This window comes from Temnothorax longispinosus, unplaced genomic scaffold, assembly GCF_030848805.1.
Source record: "Temnothorax longispinosus isolate EJ_2023e unplaced genomic scaffold, Tlon_JGU_v1 HiC_scaffold_17, whole genome shotgun sequence".
Taxonomy (NCBI): domain Eukaryota; kingdom Metazoa; phylum Arthropoda; class Insecta; order Hymenoptera; family Formicidae; genus Temnothorax; species Temnothorax longispinosus.
The window spans coordinates 285,618-307,845 of record NW_027269981.1 but is presented as its reverse complement, the minus strand read 5'-3'; the positions used below and the strand labels follow the sequence as shown (position 1 = coordinate 307,845).

Genomic DNA, 22,228 nt, shown 5'->3' with positions numbered 1-22,228 from the left:
TGCATCAGTGTCAAAGGTAAGTTTACACTTGATGTTATACGCGCATACGCTTATTTGAGCTTTTGGTGATTAGCTTCAAAACGCATACACCAGATGTTAATTAATGGTCCAAATTTCTTTATAGCTCGATGATAATGAAGCATGTTATGATACTTTACTTTCAAAGTTTTTCCAAATAAATTGATATAAATTTCTAAATGTTCTGTAATCAAAATGTTTAAATATTCAATGTCTGCAGTTGTTACTGATCGTGCCATGAGTATATCGATAATAGCTCTTAAAGATACATATAAATTCCAATATTTATCATTCTCCGATATCAAATCACCAATTAGCAATCCAAAGTACTTTACAAAATAAATTGTCTCGGACGCAGAGAAACCCAAACGATATTTTTTTAACTTTACTTTTTTTAAAGAAGGTGGACGGTTTACTCCATCTTCGAGGCCAAAATCAAATATATGTAATCGATTATTTAGTTCGTCAAGCGTAAAAAGTTTAGCTTCATATATGTAATGTAAGAGTAACTGAGACAAATTATATTGACATATACCCTCAAAGATATCATGCATAATATCGAAAGCAAGATTATCGAATAAATTGAAATTTTGTAAACAATTGAAAATGCATTTTTCGTTTATTCCTGTCTTTGATACGTCTCCTAATCTTACATCTATTTCGTAATTTGTTTTTGTTTGTAAAAGAGCATCGATTTCAGTAGTCGTTTCTCGTAATAAATTACGCGACATTTTACAGAAATGACATGGAAAATTAGCAACAAAACTTTCTACAAAACCGCAAATCTCATGTATTCCGAGATTGTCACCTGTAATCAACGTAAGACAAACGTAGATATCCTTGCTATCACTAGTTCTGAATACAGGATTTTTTTCTAAATACTTCAATTCTTTTATAAGTGGTAAGAAAGCACTTTTGTTTCCAAATTTTTTTCTATCGTTTTCGTTACATAATAAAGTGAGAAAAATATTGTTTAATTTTGAAGAAAATTGTGGTGGAATACAAGGCAAAGAAAAGTAAGTTGCGCCCATTTTCTGATTGCCTGCATGTCTACCTAAAGGATTCTGTGTTTCAAAAGCGTCATAAAATAGAGTAAGAGGTAGTACTATGGAATCAGCTGGAAACTGTCTCAACAAGCATTTGTATACTTCACTTTGAATAACATTATGAATTACATTACTTGTTTCAGACAAAATGTGCATATAATTTAATATTGTTGTTAAAAATCCTGGAATATTGAACAATCCATTTAATACTTTTTTAATTGAAACAAATTGACCAATCGCATTCACAGGTGTAAGTGAAAATTGTCCTTTATGTCGTTTACGAATGTTTCTTGTACCGATTACATAAGATTCGGATTCTATGAAACTACCTCTATTTTTGAAAAACTGAAGTCTTTTATATTCTGATTCTAAACCATGGAAAGGGTTTTCATATGCATGAAATATTTTTTCTATATTTAAAATTATTTTGCGATTATCGATATTTGATTTTTCTAGTACTTTTTTTACATTTTTCTTTAGACTTAAATTTATATCATCTTCTATAAATTCTTTTGTTATATCTATTATTTTTTGAATATTACGATTATGTATAGTTTTGTCATTATAAAAAGTTGAAATACAAGAAGACATTGATTCTTTTAACTGATCCTTTATATGACTAATTACGATGCTTCCATTATCAATGTCGCGTTTTACATCATGGTAATTATCAGTATCTTGAGTGTGTACGTTTTCAATATTTAAATCTGTGTTTTCCAAATTAAATTTATGTTGAAGAGATGCACTAATATTCTGATCAATAACATGCTTACTTAATAAATGTTTTTTAAACTTTCTTAATTTATGAAATTCTCGATAACAACTATTTTGTTTACAAACAAATTGGTTGGAAGAATATTTATGTATATGTGATAAATGATTAATAAGAAGGTCAATTTTAGTAAAAGAAGACGTACACAAACAACAATAAAACATTGTTAAATGAAAGAAGTGCTTGTCATTCAGTGTTAATAGAAATCGTTCCAACTATTTACGCATTATCAATTTTTTCGTGAAACTCTAGGACTGATTTAATCACTTTGTCATTTTTAGTTTGTTGCTTATAAATGTACAGTTGAAAAAACAGCCATACCTGTTCACATTCGATAGGATATTGTACATCTAATACCATAAATACTTTAAAGCAAATATCTATGGCTTTCAAAATATTCTCCAATTTATATAAGATATCGTCAACCACGACATAATAACTGTCTATTTGTCTTAAACTTGGACCAACGATAATAATAAATGGTTGCACAGTTTGTTTTAATTCTAGTGCCTTATTTCTCTTCTGTTGAATTTCTATTTCAATATCTCCTGGCGTCTGAAAAATAAGAAACTTTATGTTTTTAATATGAAATGTGTACATGTATGCGGCGTATGCGTGCGCTACATTATTGATTTTGTGTGTAAATCATTGTAATGTACTATACCTTAATATGTAAAATAAATCCTGAAATTGATTCAGCTATACTTGGCTTCCATAATTTGTTTTTATCAAGTTTGACTCTGGCTTGAGGAGGACATACCACAGGCAATAGTGACAAGAGTATAACTCTTCTTGACTCTGATAAAAAAAATTTTTATTATTAACCGTTCGTTATTAGTAAACATTAGTTTTGATATTTTGTCATTAGTAAAAATAAAGAGTAAATATAGTACACATGGAAGAAAAGTTGTATGTAAAATAGTAAAAATTAAGTGACACGGTAGTGTCTCGCGCCAAGTACGCGCGAAGCGAGACGCACCGTGACTCTTTTACGCGAACGCATGAATTGCGAGTATCCGAGATTTTGATATCTCAATAACGAGTGAACGGATCAACTTCTAAGTAGGTTCGATCGATAGCTTGGGGTTTGATTTATAAATAAGAGTCTTTTTTTTCGTTACGTGCCCTACGAGCGAAGATATTGCAATGCAAAGTCCAAATGTGGAAAATTTTTTTTTAAGAAACGTCCACGTCGGACAAAAATGGCGGCTGGTGTGTCACTTTCCCATTTTTGACACGAGAGTGCACTCGTGCACTGTCGCAGTGCGTGACAGTTTTTTACAACCTAGAAAAGGATAAGTGTAAGTGTGTGATAGTCGTGACCGTTGCCGCGTCGTGACAGATAGTGAAATATATATAAGTATTGACCGTAAAAAGCTGATGCCGAGAGATCTTTAAGAAGGAAGGTGTATCTACAAAATCGTACAAACACGTACGTATATGCTGCCTTGTAAAAGTTGTCAAACTGTATGTTTACGCGAGCGTTACTTCTGTAGTAACTTACGATAATTTACTCGTTTACGCGGGATGAATTATCATAAGTTACTACAGAATCTCCATTTACGTGGAGGAATTATCGTATAAGTTACTACGGAAGTAAAACGCTCGCGTAAACATAGTATACGTGACAGATAGTGCGTTCGTGCGTGCGTGCGTGCGTGCGTGCGTGCGTGCGTGCGTGCGTGCGGGCGTGCGTGCGGGCGGGCGGGCGGGCGGGCGGGCGTGCGTGCGTGTGTGTGTGTGTGTAATTAAAATTATTTATATTTATATTATACATGTATATAATTTATTTAGTATTTATAGGATGATCGGCAGCAGGACGAGAAGTTGTAAAATAATCAATTGCAAGACGAGAAGTTATAGGACGATCAATTGTAGAACGAGAAGTTGTAGGATGATCAACTGCAGGACGAGAAGTTGTAGGATAGGACGATCAACTGCAAGACGAGAAGTTGTAGCACGATCAATTACAGGACGAGCTGCAGAACGATCGTCAATAAAATGATGATCACCAACAGGTAATATAATAAAATAATCGAGAAAAATACTTGTATTTATCACATACGTATTTCAGTAAATAAAAATTTACTTGCATATTTTTGTTTCAGATAAACATCAGAGTTTTTTAATAGTCGAATAGCAAAATGCTGCTGCAAAAAAACAATTAACTATTTTAGATGTATAATTTGTATGCCTTATGCTTACTCGCTTAATTAAAAATAAATATATTTGTGTCTTAGAAAAATGTTTCATAATATACACAATTACATGTACTTATTTATTTAGATTATTAAGTATTTTTATTATACGCCCGTCTGTATTCTCGGTTCTGAATGTTTTCGACCTTAGCAAATTTCTTGCGAATACAGTGAGAGAAGATAACGTGTATGTATGTATGTACGTTCAATCGCAGTGATGCTAGAGATAAGACGCGAATCATGCGAGCGACGCGGCCCGAAATAGTCGAAATGGAGATAGAGATAGATAGAGGGGATAAAGTTGGAGGAGAGTGACGTTCAATTAAATTGTACTTTTATAAATATGTTTAATACACGTATTTAATATCCATGTAAAACTTACATACATTTAAAAGAGTGGGGAAGCACAAAGGATCAGTAAGATCTAGGTGCCGTCGGGGGCCCCAGTGGAATCACTCACTTTCCTACTACTACTACATACATTTAGCGAATGTAACTAATAGATTATACAATACGGTTTCAATAAATCAAATAATCATTTAAAAAACCTGCTTTATATATAGGAAGAGCAAGGACAGGGTTCGAATATATGTTTACTCCTTGACGACTGACGAGCTACTGTCTTTATTCGTGTGACTTACAATGACTTACAGTACACTAGCGCTAGCTACGTATGTGGCTACTTCCACATACATACGCCGCACATACACTACATCCTTCGCCCTTTTAATATGCATGTAATATATATATATATGTGTAATACAATACAGTTTTGCGCTATCCAGTGGCGTTGTAACGCTCTACTGGTTTTCTGACTCTAACAGATTTTCTCGTACCCGTTTCTTCTTCAGATTCTTGCGCATTTATTCCGCCATTCCGGTTTTTTGCATTTTTGTTCTTAAAACTAGTCTTTTTCCATTTTCTCATCTGATCGTAATGTCGCTTATGCTCCTCCCCATCTTTAAATTTTACCATACAACTTCGAGGAGATAAGTCTTGTATAATTGTAGCTTCCGACATTTTCGGGTGGTATTTTCGAAAATCTTTGGCCATTACTACGTCGTTTTGTTGGAATTTTTCATTGCGATTTCCTATAAAATTTTTTATTTGGTCTTCTTGTTTCAATTCAATAATTTTTTTACTGTCCGGGCGTAGTATATCCAAAGTTGTTCGAAATTCCCGACCCATTAACAATTTTGCCGGTGTCTCGTTTGTAATTGTGTGTTTTGTAGTCCGATAATTGAACAAAAATCTACGCATGGCGGTTTGTATATCGATGTTTGAACTATTCATAATGGCTTTTATTTTACGTTTAAATACTTTTACAAAATTTTCCGCTGCGCCGTAGCCGGGTGTTTTGGTGCCGCGAATGTATGTTTAGTTCCTATGCTTTTCAAGAAAGATTTGAACTCGTCGCTTGTAAATTGGGTTCCCGAATCTGTTATTACGTGATGCGGTAAGCCATGCTTCAAAAACGTATCTTTGAATAATTTGATTGTGAGCTCTGCTGACATATTATTAACTATATATATTTCTGGCCATTTTGAAAAGGCGTCTAAAATTAATAGAAATGTGTGGCCTAAAAATGGCCCTGCGAAGTCGGCATGAATCCTATGCCCAGGCTGCGTTGGGTAAGGCCATGGGGAGAGTGTCATTCTTCTTGGATTATCATTTACTTCAATACAATATTTGCATGTTTTAACTCGTTCTTCAATATGACTATCAATTTTCGGCCACCAAACAACTGACCTTGCCATACTTTTCATTCGAACTACACCAAAGTGACTTTCGTGCAATTTTTCTATTATATCGCTTCGTAACTTACTTGGTATTATTACCCTTTGACCCCACATTAAACATTCTTTTTCTGTACTTAATTCGTCACGCCGTAATGCATAAGGTTTAAGTTCTTCTGTCCACGCATTTATTTTACGCTCGGGCCATCCATTGGTTACCATTCGTTTTACAAGCGATAATACTTTATCCTTACTAGTTTCGCGAGCTACGGCTTTGTAATCTAAACATGTAATTTTGCTTTGAATGGCATAGTGTAGGTAACTGTAACTTGGCACTGAATCTAAAATTTCATTTTGTTCGACATAATTTGTTGGTAGTCTTGACAGGGTATCTGCGACTATGTTGTCTTTAGTTCCTATACATTCTACTTTATAATTGAAAGCTGATAAGAAGTATGACCAATTTTGCAATCTACTTGCAGCCATTTTTGGTATTCCTTTTTCAGGAGAGAAAATTCGCGATAAAGGTTTATTATCTATCCGTAAAATGAATTCACGAGCATAAAGATAGTCATAAAACTTTGTTATGCCAAAAATAACAGCCGCAGCTTCTCTGTCAATTTGCGAGTATTTTTCTTGCGCCTTCGTTAATTTTGTCGAAGCAAACGCTACGGGCTTTTTCCCATCGGAATACGGTTGGCTTATCCACGCACCTAGCCCTAATGGCGAAGCATCGCATGTCAAAATCAATGGTAACTCAGAATTGTAATTAGTAACTATTTGTTTTAACCTGTATTTTGTTTTTGTAAACGCTTTTTCACAATCGATATTCCAATTAAAATGTTCTGAATTCATACACTTATATAATGGTGCTAGAGTTTCTACCCTATTTTTGAATAATCGGCCATAATAATTTACTTTACCTAATAGTAATTGTAAATCTTTGTGATTTTCGGGCTTTTTCATTTCTACAATAGCTTTGTATTTCTCTTCATCAATGCTGATATGTCCGTTGGACAATTTATAGCCTAAATACGAAACTTCATCTTTGAAAAAATTACATTTCTCTACCCGTCCTTTTAACCCGCATTGTTCTAAACGCGTTAAAACTCGATCCAAGTTTCGTAGGTGATCTTCATCATCGTCACCGGTTACTATTACATCATCTGCTACGATCGCTACGTTTTTAAGGTCTTTGAGAATCTCTTCGATTTTCTTCTGAAAATAACCCGGGCCTGATGCAATACCGTACATCATGAATCGACATCGGAACAAGCCTTTGTGCGTATTGATGGTCATTATATGTTGCGAATTTTTGTCGACTGGTACTTGCAAAAAAGCATCTTTCAGATCAAGTTTGGAGTATTTTTTTTTCTTATTCTTATTATTTCCGCGGGTTTGTAAACGCGTGATCGAAATTTGGTGGTGCATATCGTACGGTTTTTAAATGAGGATTGACTGTTACTTTATAATCCGCGCATAAACGTACATCGCCGTTTGGTTTCATGATCGGGACGATGGGGGTTGCCCACTCACTAGTTTCGACTGGTTCTAGTACTCCTTCATCAACTAAACGATTCAATTCTTTTTCAATTTTCTTTTCTAAAGCAAACGGTACCGATCGTGCCTTTACATATTTTGGTGTCACTCCTTCTTTCAATTCTAATTTTATGTTACCTTTTGTGAATATACCCTTATTTGATTTAAAAAAACGTTTGTGCGACGAAAGTATCGCTTGCAATCGCTTATTATTACTCGTAGTTTCAATAGAATGTAGCTCTAATTCCTTATACAATGGCCATAAGTTTATAGCTTCTAACCACGAACGACCTATTATTGGCGGGCTTGACGATTTAGTTACATAAACATCTGTTCTTAATTTGCAATTATTGGCTTCTATTTGCACATTTTTAAACATGCCAACAGGTTTGCTGATCGATTCGTCATGATTTACAAATTCGATATCTGGTTTATACATAATAATATTATGAAAATATTTCTCCTTCAATTTCATCGGGATAACAGACATTGCCGCGCCTGAATCGATTTCCATATTTATATTTATTCCGTTTATTTTGACCGGCATGAATTGAGGTTTAACCATTTTTTTTCCTGATACATATTTTAGATTGTATAAACCGTATGTTTTGTCGTTCGTAGCAAGATCGTCTTCATCGCTCGCCGCAGTGTCGCTCTTATTGTCTAAATCGTTATGTTCCTCACATGCGTTAACGAAATTTAATTTGCGATCATTATTCGTCGTATAATTACGCGTTCGTCTACGTTCCTGACACATTATATCAACATGACCGCGCCGTTTGCACAGATTACAAATCAAAGAATCACGTAACCTACATTCGTTTCTCCAGTGTCCAAACATACCGCAACTGTAGCATCTATTTACCGATGACCGGGTGTCGCCTTGTTGTCGTCGTTGAGCTGGTATTTGGCCTTGGTTCGGACGATCCCTTCTGCTGACAGTGCTGACTTCCCCTGTGACTCTCTGCCTCTGTTGATTTGGTTTGCCCCGGCCTTGAAACACGTTCACCTTGTGTAATTCTTCTCTGCTTGTTTCGTTATGTAATAATTTATCAGCTCCTTTGTTAGCTGCTTCTGATGCGAGAGCTTTCTTAATTGCGCTATCTAACTTGAGGTCGTCAATTTTTAAAAGCTCCGCTTTTATTGCTTTACTTTTTAAACCACAAATGAGCTGGTCAAGAATTTGGTCGTCTTTATGTGCATCCGGAAATTTGCAATTTACTGTCAATGTTCGTAGAGCGGTTACAAATTCACTTATTGATTCGTCTTCCGTTTGTAACCTCTGGCGAAATTCATTTCTGTATACTAAGTACGATGCTGGTGGTTTTATGTAGTCTGTCATAAGCTTGACTATTTCTTCAAAAGTTTTTTCTTTTGGCTTTGCCGGCTGACATACCTTAGCTATCACATCGTATGTTTCCGCATTTACTTTTGTTAACAGAATTGCTCTTTTCTTTTTTACGTCTGTGATATCGTTAGCCTCGAAGTATTGCTCTATTCTATCAATAAACTTTTCCCAGTCGTCTTTCTTCAAATCGAAATCTAGATTTGCTGTAAATTCCATTCTGTATTTATATTCAGGTATATCTTGTTCTGCCTCAATATCGTCCCCCGTCAGTACTTTTTTTTCTTTTCCGTTGCTTATTTGCTTGCGGACGTGTTCTCTTACTTTCGAACGTAATTGATCAACGGTCTCGTTTTCGTTGCACTCTAGGTTGTTAGCTGCACACACCGCTATTAATTCTGCTTTTCTTAAATTTTGGATCCAAGCTGTGCCACTCGACATTTAGAGTATGGCATAAATAATATGATCACTTTCTATTCGAACGAACACGTGCACTGACTATTCTGGAACATCCTCGTCGCCAGTTGCTTTATATATAGGAAGAGCAAGGACAGGGTTCGAATATATGTTTACTCCTTGACGACTGACGAGCTACTGTCTTTATTCGTGTGACTTACAATGACTTACGGTACACTAGCGCTAGCTACGTATGTGGCTACTTCCACATACATACGTCGCACATACACTACAAAACCATATAAAGTAACCTGGCCACGCAGAAATTACTTTAGATAATGACATTACGGGTAATAGAAACGACAGTATTACAGATGACGACAGTACGGGTATAAAATTAGGTTTCGTGAATCTTGCAGAGCCTCGCATTGCGTTGATGAGGAATATGAATATATGAAACCGGTCTACTGTTGACGTTTATGGACTGCCCATTTGGTAATGTTATCGTCAAGGCCATTTTCTAGGTAACCCACGTTGCGTCATCGCCGCTCGACGATACTCCGTGCATACGTAATGACGTGGTTTTTCAGGCTCGTACTAGCAAAACAATAACCATCGGTTTCGTAGGTATAATTGGTTTCCGGGCATATATCGCAATAGCACTTCAGTAATCCGTTCACAGTCTCTTAGTCTCTTCGGAGTAATCTTTCTCCTTCGAGTGTTCACTTTGCAGGATTGGATACGGCGCTTTTTCGGACTTTTCGATCTCACTTTCGACATCGCTACCTTCTTCCGCAATCTCGTTGTCAGTGATTTCGATTTGCAGATGACAATAACTCTCTAACATCTTTTCTTTCGTCTCCGTCACGTCGCTCGTACACTCGATCTGCGTTTGTGGATTACACGTTTTAATGTCGTTTCCGTATCTGCGATCCACTCTGCATTTGAAGTAATTTCCGGAATATCAGGCTCGTGCAAGTTTAAAATGGAATCCAAATTTCCGCCATGGGCAGTACTTGCGCTGGAAATGCTCATGTGACCCAGCGATGGAAGGCATGCATTTTGATTCGACATTATTCTGCTTTGCGTTATATCCTTTGAAGACAATAAAACAGACACCAACGGCTTTGACGGCATTTTCAGGAGTTGCGCCAAAGTCTCTAAAGCTGCATTTATGACATTATGATCAGAATGCCATTTTGTATAGTACAAACACAATTCATAAATGTGTAACAAGTTATCTATCTGTTGTGTCTCGCTATCTTGGGGCTCCGAGGGTTTACATATGTAAGGTAAAATCACTCTCAGGCATCCAAAGACGCCTATAACAGTAGAGGAATGATCGTCGGCGTTTTTTCCTGACGTTATTATATCTAGATAAGATAAATATTATTATTAAATGAACGTTTCTGCGTCATGCAGCGCGTAATTATTTAGCGCGTACCTAACGTATAATCCATCACATAATTTAAAAAGAACTGTGGCTTCCTGCAATTTATGCACGTTGTCAGAATCATATTAGCTGCCGCCCTACGAAAAGCTGCTTGAGGAGAAGAGATATTTTCAAAGAACGCCCTCAGTAAATTCTGAAACAAGATTTAATGTTTTCCCAAGCTCATGGAAGTAGCTCCGGTATAATCATACAACATCGAGACTCTTACCTTGACATCCTTGTCTGTCATAAATGGTCCTAATACTTTGAAAATTAATGGTAACGACTGCGATAATGTTTCAATCACAGTATCCTCCGACCGATGCGCGATGATCACTATACACGGGATCAGATTTGCCACGTAAGCTTTACCCCTCGAAGGGCGTATCATGTGACTCAGCAGGCCAAATCTCCAAAGCGCAGTCCTCAGTATGCGTGCAGGTCCGTTTCTTTTTATCTCATTGTAAAGCTCTATCTGGATCTTAACGACGTTACTGTCGACCATCGCCTGGCAAAGAACGTATCAATGATATATCTATCTGCCCAATAGATCGCTCTTAAGTGTTTAATTTCTCCGCATATGCTCGCTTTCGTGCTTCGTCTATGAACATCTACAATCTCCGGTTTAATAACAGGTACAAAATGGGAAGGCGCAAAGTGTCGTACCCTTATAATCTTGTTGAGAGACTCGTCCGCGACCATCCTGACGTCGGATTCCTCATCGTTGCAGAGTGCCAGCAGCGTTTCGATGGTGGCACTTAGAATCTGTGGGAACTTGGGGTTCTGCCTGACAGTCGGCGAGCATACCCCCTCGACGATGATCGCGCAACAGGAGACCTTCTCCTTCCTACTGTTTAAGAGCGAAAACTCATGTTTAAGGAACGATCTCTCTCACGTCGCCGGAGATGATGTGTTTATACCGCTCATACCTCGCGCCGGGATCCGACGGAGCATCCGACTCCCGTAGAGCGTTGAGCGTCTCCACAGCCTTCAGCACCCCGTTCAGGTGAGCCATGCCGGAGATTCTGGAACGGACCTTTCCTGGCTTCTTCGAGGGGGCCGCCTTAAATCACCGTGCGACCGGTGAATGACATCCTGCCGCTTTTAGCCGCTGGTCTATGACAGATCGTGACGGACACACATCGCAAATACCGCAAACTACCACGCTGCTATATCGCCCTGTGGAACAGCATCAACATATAATAACTATCTCTAATATTACACACAATTCAACACACAATTCAACACACACACACACGCGCGCACACACACACACACACACACACACACACACACACGCGCGCGCGCGCGCGCGCGTGTGTGTACTATAATAAAAAATACTAATATATATATATATTAGTATTTTATATATTAATATTAAAATACACATTTATTACTTTTTTCTTCTTACCTTTATTATCTGTAATTTCCTCAACCTTGATTTCTTCTACCTCAATTGTATTGTGCAGATGACAATTGATATAATAAGAACTGCATAAATCGTTCTTGTTGCCGGCGAATTCCACTTCTTCTTCCTCTACGTCTCCATAAATCTTTAAAATTACAACATACAATGTTACTATACGATTACATAATAATATAGAATATAATATGTATAAATCTAATTAGCTTTTAGTATAATTGCCAATTGCAGTAAAAGTAATATAGTGTTAACATTGCTCTTGCTGTAATTGGCAATAAAGTTGAAACTATAATTATACAAATGCTAATTACATTTATATTACAAAATTCATTATAAAATACAATTTAAATACAATTATAAAATTATAATTAATATTCACTACGATTAATACTCACCGCGATCTTGCACTGCCGAACACTGTATGTCGCAGTTCTCCAAATCGCTCATCAAAGACTCATAATATTGTTCGATGCTCTGCGTATTAAGGTTCTTGTCGCCAATCACGCGCGATTTCTGTTTCCTCCTTTGCGTTCAACCAAACCAATTCGCCAGTAGCCGATTGTATGAAATCGTGCAGGGTTTCCAAATCGGAGAGCCTCTTATTCGATATGGCAAGAAGCTCAGTGTAGAGCTTTTTCAAAGTACTAAGGACGAGAAGTTATAGGACGATCAACTGCAGGACGAGAAATTGTAGGACGATCAACTGGTTGATTATCAGCAGAGCAACCAACCGATCACACCAGCAGAACGGTCACCAACGGGATCACCAGCAACACAATCACCTTCTTCTTCTTCGTCTGGTTATTGACACTAGCGAAAATCACCTTCTCGGTGTGCAACGGCCATTATTCAATTCGTTCGTAGGCTCGCAAACTCACAAACTTGTAAAACTTCAGACTCGAGAATGTATAAGTGTATGTGTAATTGTACGTGTATGTCCGCGGTGTCTTGAACTCGGTAATGCCGTAGGTGCGTTAGGCCCAAGGAACTGCGCGGATCACTTCCCCCTGCGGCCAACACAATCACCAACAGGACGATCATCAGCAGGATCACATTGAGAACCACCGCTTCCGCGGACCGCTCGAGCCGCGCCGTTTTCGAGGCCCAGACTCCCGATTCTAACCTCTCCGTAATGGTCCGTTTCCGTTTCGACTATAACTACGTTTGCACGGCCCGATTTACAACGAAGTTATAACGTTGGTGTTATAACTACTGACATTAAAAGGGCGTTTACACGGCATTTAATGTCAGTAGTTATAACATCGATGTTATAATTTTGCCGTAAATCGGGCCGTGGAAACATGACGCACTTACAAACGTGATCACAAAACGTCACAAATTTAAAAGAGTTTTTTTTTCGCAGTGATGCCACAGTTAAAACGCGAGTCACGCGGACGACGCGGGCGACGCGGCCCGAAACAGTCGAAACGGAGATAGAGGGGATACTCACACAAAAGAAGAGCCATTCAGCGCGGCGCTGGGCGTATACAAACGTGGCTCCTCTCTTGAGTATTTTCTTCATCTCCGTTTCAATGGGTACGTTCAGCAGACACAACTGTTGACTCTGCGTTGATTGGTTAGTTCTAAAAGTAAGAGCCAATTACGTTCGACTGCTATTGAGCGGCTTGATCTGCTGAACGCGACCAATAGACTTAAGAAGATACAGCGGTGATCGGCATTCGCAAAAATAAAAGGTTTGCGCTATTCTTATTAATATTTAGGGCAATATTCATAGCCGGATCTTATATCTAAGATCGTCTTAAGTCTGATCAAAAGCAATCTTAAGATTGGCTTCGTTCAGCCAATCAAATTACCGTATTAGTAACTTAAGATATTACTTAAAAAGCTTGAAATAAGATCCAATTATGGCCGGTATTCATAGTCGGTTCTTATATTTAAGACTATCTTAAGTACAATCTTAAGATGTCATTAACCAATCACAGAGCCGTATTAGCATCTTAAGATATTACTTAAGACGGTCTTGAAATAAGATCTGATTATGAATACCGGCCTATGAATACTGCCCTAAATATTAATAAGAATAGCGCAAACCTTTTATGGGCCAAAGCACATATGACAGTCGTAGTCGTGAACATAAGTAACGCACAAGCTTTGGCGTATCCTGATCTGTCAGGTCGGGGACTACGACCGTCGTATATCGCTACGCCATGTTATGTGCTTTGACCCTATCTTTGCAAATGCCAATCATCGCGGTCTCTATCTTCCGCGGTCTCTAATACTACATTTACGTGAGCGTAAAGCCCCTTGCACAATGCCAGGCAACAGGCAATAGGAACAGGGAATAGAAATCATAAATCATGTATAAATGCAGAATAAACAGTGACACAGGCAATAGACACAGAGTTTTCGTCACGTTGGAAATTCTGTGCCTATTGCCTATTGCCAACCAATCATAGCATTTGAATTTTTTAGGTTGTAATTAACGATTTTTTGGTTATTTCCTGTTCCTATTGCCTGTTGCCTGGCATTGTGCAAGGGGCTTTACTTTTGTAGTAACTTACGATAATTCCTTCGCGTAAACGGGATTGTGTAGTAACTTGCGATAATTTACTCCGCGTAAACGAGTGATATATCGTAAGTTACTACAGAAGTAACGCTCGCGTAAACGTAAAGTCTATAACACTCATACAAGAGAGAAGTCACGTATGTGTGCGCCCAGCGCCGCGCTGAATGTATCCCCTCTATATCCGTTTTGACTATTTCGGGCCGCGTCGCGCGCGTCGCCTGCGTTGCGCGTGTCGCCACTGTCGCTCATCGCGTGTTTCAAATTTTAACTGTGACATCACTACGAAAAAAAACACACTTTTTTAAATTTATGATTTTGTTTTGTGATCACGTCCCTCCGGCTTACTCTTTTCTGCAATGGATACATTATCACATTATTTGTAAGTGCGTCATAGACTATTACTACGTTTACGCGAGCGTTGCTTCTGTAGTAACTTACGATAATTCCTTCGCGTAAACATCAAGATTTTGGGCCGATATCACAGTCTCCGATTAACGTGATCCTCCGATTAAACTCATTCTTCGTCTCTTCCTAGGGGGACAGTTAGAAATCGGAGAATCACGTTAATCGGAGACTGTGACATCGGCCTTTTGTAGTAACTTATGATAATTTACTCCGCGTAAACGAGCAAATTATCGTAAATTACTACAGAAGTAATGCTCGCGTAAACGTAGTATACGTTTACACAGCCCGATTTACGGCAAAGTTATAAACATCGATGTTTAATAACTACTGACGTTAAATGCCGTCTAAACGTTACTTTTAATGTCAGTAGTTATATAACACCGACGTTATAACATCGCCGTAAATCGAGCCGTGCAAACGTAATTATAGTCGAAACGGAAACGGATTATTACGCTACCTTGGTGCTACCATTACAGATAACTATATACAAGAAAGATAAAAAGACGAAGATGGCGAAAGATACACCGAAAAATGTAAGTACATTTGTATTAAACGCGTAAAGAAATTACATAAATTTTGATAAATGTGATCCATCTAACCAATATCTTAATTTTAGATGGAAGTCGACGAATTACTGGACTACGACTTCACAAAATTTGATTTAAGTCCTATGACTCAATGTGATCTTGCTGATGATCGTTCCATTGATGTTCGTGTTGCTGGTGATCGTCTCGTCGATGACCGTTCTGCTGGTGATCGTCCCGTCGATGACCGTTCTGCTGGTGATCGTCCCGTCGATGACCGTTCTGTTGGTGATCATCCCGTTGGTGATAATCAACCAGTTGATCGTCCTACAATTTCTCGTCCTGCAGTTGCTACAATTTCTCGTCCTGCAGTTGCTACAATTTCTCGTCCTGCTGTTGCTACAATTTCTCGTCCTGCAGTTGCTACAATTTCTTGTCCTGCAGTCGATCGTCCTACAACGGCTAGAACTTCTCGTCCTGCAGCCCAACGTTTTAGAATTTCTCGTCCTGCAGTTGATCATATAACTTCTCGTTCTACTGTTGATCGTCCTGGAACTTCTGGTCCTGCAGTTCATCATCCTACTGATGATCCTATTGTTGAAAACGAGAGCGATGTTCCAGGTAATAATATTTTAATTAATTAATTATGATTTTATAATTGTATTTAATTTGTACTTGATATAATGAATTTTGTAATTGTAAAGATTTACAGAGACATAGAGGAAGAAGGAGTGGAGTTCGCCGGCAACAAGAACGATTCATGCAGTTTTTATATCAATTGTCATCTGCTCACTACAATTGGGGTAGAAGAAATCGAGGTCGAGGAAATTACAGACAATAAAGGTTAGAAGAAAATAGTAATAAATGTGTAATTGAATATTAATATATAAAATATTAATATATATATATATATATATATATATATATATGTATTAGTATTTTATTATAGTGCACATACACGTGTGTGTGTGTGTGGGGGGGAGGGGATGTGTGTGTAACTTTAGAAAATATTTTATATACACAAATCAATGTGCATGTGTGCGTGTGTTGAATTGTGTGTAATATTAGAGATAGTTTTTATATTGTTGATGCCGTTCCACAGGGCGATATAGCAGCGTTAGATGAAAGGCGTCCGCGACGGCGGCATGGCGAGCCTCCTCGCCCTGGCGCTCCTCTGTATACTCCACGCCTCGTGCTCTGTGAACGGATTACTGAAGAGCTATTGCGATATATGCCCGGAAATCAATTACACCTGCAAAACCGATGATCATTGTTTCGCTAGTACGAGCCTGAAAAACCACGTCATTACATGCTCGAAGTATCGTCGAGCGGCAATGACGCAACGTGTGTTACCTAGAAAATGGCCTTGACGATAGCACTACCAAATGGGCAGTCCATAAATGTCAACAGTAGACCGGTTTCATATTCCTCATCAACGCAATGCGAGGCTCTGCAAGATTCACGAAACCTAATTTTATACCCGTACTGTCGTCATCTATAATACTGTCGTTTCTATTTACCCGTAATGTCATTATCTAAAATAATTTCTGCGTGGCCAGCGTTACTTTATATAGTTTTTAAAATGATTATTTGACTTATTGAAACCGTATTGCATAATCTATTAGTTACATTCGCTAAATGTATGTAGTAGTAGTAGGAAAGTGAGTGATTCCACTGGGGCCCCCGACGGCACCTAGATCTTACTGATCCTTTGTGCCTCCCCACTCTTTTAAATGTATGTAAATTTTACATGGATATTAAATACATGTATTAAACATATTTATAAAAGTACAATTTAATTGAACGTCACTCTCCTCCAACTTTATCCCCTCTACCCATCTCTATCTCCATTTCGACCATTTCGGGCCGCGTCGCTCGCGTGACTCGCGTCTTATCTCTAGCATCACTGCGATCGAACGTACATACATACACGTTTTCTTCTCTCGCTGTATTCGCAAGAAATTTGCTAAGATCAAAGACACTCAGAACCGGGAATACAGACGGGCGTATAATAAGAATACTTAATAATCTAAATAAGTACATGTGATTGTGTATATTATGATACATATTTTTCTAAGACACAAGTAAAGATATTTATTTTTAATCGAGCGAGTAAGCATAAGGCACACAAATTATTTAATAAAAATAATCGTATATATTATTATATCATCCTACTACAGATGATCCTACTACTAATGAAAACGAGAGCTCTTCAAGCGATGTTCTAGGTAACAATATTTTAATTAATTAATTATAATATGTATTTAATTTGTATTTTATGTAAATCTAATTAGCATTTATATAATTATAGTTTTAATTTTATTGCCCACACACACACACACACACACACACACACACACACACATATTGTATATAGGTTTGCCTATGCAATGATCTGTGTCCAAGTTGAGTACAAGAGAGAAAAGTAGATTGATGATCTTTGCTCGCAATGCGCAAGCGTAGAGATGACGTCTTGCTCACCGCGCTATCCTCGTTTGCGCATTGCGGACAAAGGTTTTCTTAAACAAATGTAGTTCTCTCTCGCACCCAACAAGTTATCGATATATCGTGACATTTTCTCTGTGAGTGAATTAACCTTTGTGAGTGAGTAAAATTGTCTCTTCTCACCTGAGGGAGAGCGAAAAAACCCGTAAAATTGTCTGCTAATAATATCCAGCGGACGGTGAGTTGCACCTGCGATCGTACCTGTCTATATTCTGTATCCGGCCCGTAATCGGGTAACTATTTCTTTTTGTAACACGAAAACTAGGCTGCGTTCCAATATTCGCTGTCAATACTAAAAATTTATATTGTGCGTGACGTAATTTACAGATAGACTTTTATACTGGCAGTGAATATTGGAACGCAGCCTTAAAAACCTGCACAACTGTTATTATGAACACATAACGATGCATAACGGGTTACAGAATTGCACTACTGGACCGGTTTCGCGGGTACCTCTGAATAATTTGGGTGCCCGTATCGTACGGATATCCGCATAACGAATTACATCCAGCGAACGATGAGTCGCGCCTGCGATCGTGCCTGTCTATATCTTGTATCCGGCCCGTAATAGTGTAACTATTTCTTTTTATAACAAGAAAACTAGGCTGCGTTCCGATATTTGCTGTCAATACTAAAAATTTATATTGTGCGTGACGTAATTTACAGATAGATTTTTAGTACTGGCAGTTAATATTGGAACGCAGCCCTAAAAACCTGCACAACTGTCATTATGAACACATAACAATTCATAACGGATTACAAAATTGCACTATTGGATCGGTTTCGCGGGTACCTCTGAATAATTTGGGTGCCCGTATCGTACGGATATCCGCATAACGAATTACATCCAGCGAACGATGAGTCGCGCCTGCGATCGTGCCTCTCTATTTCCTGTATCCGGCCCGTAATAGGGTAACTATTTCTTTTTATAACACGAAAACTAGGCTGCGTTCCGATATTCGCTGCCAATACTGAAAATCTATATTGTGCGTGACGTAATTAATTTACAGATAGACTTTTAGTACTGGCAGTGAATATCGGCAGCCCTAAACTTTAGGTACCTGTGCAACTGTCATTATGAACACATAACGAGTTACAGAATTGCACTACTTGACCGGTTCCGTGGGTACCCCTGAATAATTCGGGTGGCCGTATCGTACGGATACCCGCGTCGTGTAGGTATATAGCTAACCTAAATTTGAATTATCTAAGTATCCGCGAAACCGGTCTAGACCCGTATACAACGGGTAAGGGCCTTGGCCCTTGGCACATAGAAAAACTTAAGCAGTAAGAAATCAACGGTATAGATTCGCTACCGCTAGGGCCGTGCCTTAAGTTCTTGATTGTGATTGGCTAATTTACTAACTGCTTCAGTTTTACTGCTTAAGTTTTTCTATGTGTCCGGGCCTTACCATTGAATAACGAATAAAAATTTATTCGTTATTCTTTTATCCATTGAATAATGAATAAAAATTTATTCGTTATTTTCTTTTCTACTGAATAATGAATAAAAATGTATACCTTATTTGGCTACTCGTAAATAATGAATAAAAATTTATTTGTTATGCGATTTACTTCGAATAACGAGTGATTATTATTTTTCTACATTTTTAATATGTATCTATGTATATGTCTACAACACATGTATGTATGTATGTAAGGTGGTTGAAAATTATAATAGTATAAGTATAGTATATATATATTATACATCATTACAAAATAAGAATGATTCAAGATAAGGACAATATTATGTAATATATTATTACTACCTTTTTTTATATTGCTTGCTGCTAGAACACGTCGTTCAAAATTTTCATCTGTTAATCTATTATAACGTGGCAAATTATGCATTGTTGCATACGAAAATGTAGACATATACATAGATACATATTAAAAATAAAAAAAGATGGATAATTTAATGTAATAGTTCTTTCGCATTCCTTAATCTTTTATATTCCTTAATCATCAATAAGGCAAATTAAATTAATAAAATAAATGTTGACATATTTAATATAATAAAATTAATGTAATAAGAAAATCAAATTTAAATTGCTAACTAAATTATATGTTACAAACATAAATTGTAAATTAATTTTTATTTATTATTCGGAATTTGTAGAAAATTAATAATCACTCGTTATTCGAAGTAAATCGCATAACGAATAATTTATTCATTATTCAATGGATATGAGAATAATGAATACATTTTTATTCATTAGTCAATGGATCAGAGAATAACAAATAAATTTTTATTCATTTAAATAAAAAATTAGTGAATATAGCCCATCTCTGTTGAAAATTAATAATTAGTGGAAAATAATTATTAATTTTTTTATTTTTCTACTTTAAAGTATTTAAAAAAATTTGAAGAAATTTACAAAACACCTATCTACATTGTAGGTGATGATTTTACAGTCATTTTGATAAACATAGTTTATTTAATATTTTATTTTTATATATTTGATGCAGTAAAAGTTTCTATAATATAATATGTAGAATATGTAGAAAAAAATTCGTCCGTTGAGCTTTGTAAGAATCCGAAATTTTATTTTCACAATACCTCCACGAAAAGTCCGACTTTCCATGCTTGTAAAGAGGGGTAAAAGTGGCCAATTTCACGCCAGGGCTTACTTACCTCTCTAGGGAAGAAAATTGGTTCTTGCCCCGTATAGCGGGCAGAAAGTAAAGTAATTAGCAATACAAAATCGAGGAAATAATCCAATCTTCCAATCTGAAAATTGTAATATAATATCACTAAATAATGAGATTACTAATTATATCTATTTACATAATATCCCTAAATAAAATCCCATTATCATTTTAATTTTGTTTTATGTGGGGAGTTTCGCCCCTGGACCCCACATCACTCTATTTTTCTCTTTCTATTTAACGATACGAATGGAACACCAAACGCACACACTCTACGGGCATTCAAAAGTCGAACATTTCCGTAAAGGTTGTGAAAAATATCGTGTGCACCTCGGGTCAAAAGCTTTTTCACACTCATCTGAAAAACGCTGCTTTCTCCCCTTGGTGCACAATATACTATTTGGCATAACTAAATGGAAAAGCAACTTTTCGTCAAAATCTTTTAAGAGAACGTAGTTTTGACTAAAAACAATATTTATCATAAATAATTGATTAAATTTTATTAACAGAAAAAGGCAACATTTAGTGCATACCTGGGTCTTAGATGTCCATACAAGATTTGACTTGTTCGGCATAACAAGTTACAAAATCGCGCTATTGAGTCTGTGAGTCCCTTTTCTCACCTATTTTTTTCAGAAAGACGAGCCAAACAAGGACTTGTTAGTTTTACAGTTACGAGCAGATGTTATTTTAGTTCGAACGCTATAGACCCACGTATACACATAGAGGGTTAATATTTCGGCTTTAGGTCGGTATTTATAGTCGATTCTTATTAACTATCTTAAGTAATGTCTTAAGATGCTATAATTTGGTTTTGATTGATTTATGACGTTTTAAAATTGTACTTAAGACGGTCTTAAATATAAGAACCGAGTATGAATACCGGCCTTGGTTCAAGACTAGTTTAAGAATGTTCTGGATAGTTTGTCAAAATGCTACGAAGTTGATGAAAATTTAATATTATATTCTGTATTTATATTTTTGGTTGGAACGGTGCTCCAAAACATCCTTAAAACCAAAAATATTCAATACGTAGTTTGTAGAATTGATTGTATTTATAATTGTATTGTAAATAATATTATATAAATTATTGTATTACGTAAATATATTTTTTTCTTGCAGATTACTTTTGAAGATGCGTCTCCTGTCACGCATCTCAAAACAAAAAAAAATATATAATCCGGCTGCTCTCTGGCGCTGTATAACGGCTGCCATAAGCGCTGGCAAACATTGGCTGCTATCAGCGCTAAATTTTGGCTGTTTATACGGCTATAGTTTTAAATAAACTGCATTAGCAGGGAATTTGTAAAAATTCACTTTTACAGTTATAAACATAGTGCAAAAAATTAATTTATAAAAAAACATCCTATTTTCAAGAAATAATATGTCTGTGCATACAAAAAAATACATTACTTTATGCCTACAATTATTGCCTACAGATAGAAATATAATTGTTCGCGGCGAATGGCTGACGGACGCACACATAGAACATTTTCACAATCTTCTACGAAATTGTTCAGATTATAGACCTGTCGAAACATGGCGAATACAATTGCCTAAAACAATTCATCCTATACCACAAGATAGAAAACATATACAAATATTGCACAGTTCATCAAATCCATTACAAACAGATGGACATTGGGTATGTAGCTATTACGATATAAAAAATATATATATCTATGATTCACAAAATAAAAGAACATTGCACAA

General features: G+C 36.8%; 2 protein-coding genes across 5 annotated transcripts; one reads left to right on the top strand and one right to left on the bottom strand.

The window, feature by feature from the left end:
* Positions 1 to 9,238: 9,238 nt before the first annotated feature.
* On the bottom strand, positions 9,239 to 13,232 carry LOC139823728 (huntingtin-like). Of its 4 annotated transcripts, XM_071796234.1 has the most exons (8): positions 13,029 to 13,232; positions 12,301 to 12,912; positions 11,894 to 12,035; positions 11,403 to 11,661; positions 11,149 to 11,332; positions 10,712 to 10,990; positions 10,495 to 10,636; positions 9,239 to 10,423 (listed from the first exon to the last, which is right to left on the bottom strand). In XM_071796234.1, the coding sequence occupies exons 4-8, from the start codon at positions 11,495 to 11,497 to the stop codon at positions 9,915 to 9,917; spliced, it is 1,209 nt and encodes a 402-aa protein (XP_071652335.1). In that variant the 5' UTR covers positions 11,498 to 11,661; positions 11,894 to 12,035; positions 12,301 to 12,912; positions 13,029 to 13,232; the 3' UTR covers positions 9,239 to 9,914. The 4 variants fall into 4 exon arrangements, with proteins under 4 accessions (XP_071652335.1, XP_071652334.1, XP_071652336.1 ...); XM_071796233.1 differs by having other exon boundaries at positions 12,301 to 13,232; XM_071796235.1 differs by having other exon boundaries at positions 11,149 to 11,329; positions 12,301 to 13,232.
* Positions 13,233 to 15,208: 1,976 nt separating this feature from the next.
* LOC139823730 (uncharacterized) lies at positions 15,209 to 17,221 on the top strand. Its single transcript, XM_071796239.1, has 4 exons — positions 15,209 to 15,370; positions 15,454 to 15,982; positions 16,066 to 16,204; positions 16,464 to 17,221. Exons 1-3 carry the CDS (start codon positions 15,347 to 15,349, stop codon positions 16,200 to 16,202), a joined length of 690 nt encoding a protein of 229 aa, XP_071652340.1. The 5' UTR covers positions 15,209 to 15,346; the 3' UTR covers positions 16,203 to 16,204; positions 16,464 to 17,221.
* The last annotated feature ends 5,007 nt before the right edge of the window (positions 17,222 to 22,228 follow it).

Bases quoted from the DNA above. Each gene is read 5' to 3' on its own strand.
- LOC139823728 (XM_071796233.1), bottom strand. From the start codon at position 11,497: ATGGCTCACCTGAACGGGGTGCTGAAGGCTGTGGAGACGCTCAACGCT. The intron at 11,333-11,402 runs GTATAAACACAT...GCTCTTAAACAG, and splicing joins CCCGGCGCGAGGTATGAGCG to TAGGAAGGAGAAGGTCTCCT. The intron at 10,991-11,148 runs GTACGACACTTT...GTTCTTTGCCAG, and splicing joins CTCTCAACAAGATTATAAGG to GCGATGGTCGACAGTAACGT.
- LOC139823730 (XM_071796239.1), top strand. From the start codon at position 15,347: ATGGCGAAAGATACACCGAAAAAT. The intron at 15,371-15,453 runs GTAAGTACATTT...TCTTAATTTTAG, and splicing joins CGAAAGATACACCGAAAAAT to ATGGAAGTCGACGAATTACT. The intron at 15,983-16,065 runs GTAATAATATTT...GTAATTGTAAAG, and splicing joins AAACGAGAGCGATGTTCCAG to ATTTACAGAGACATAGAGGA.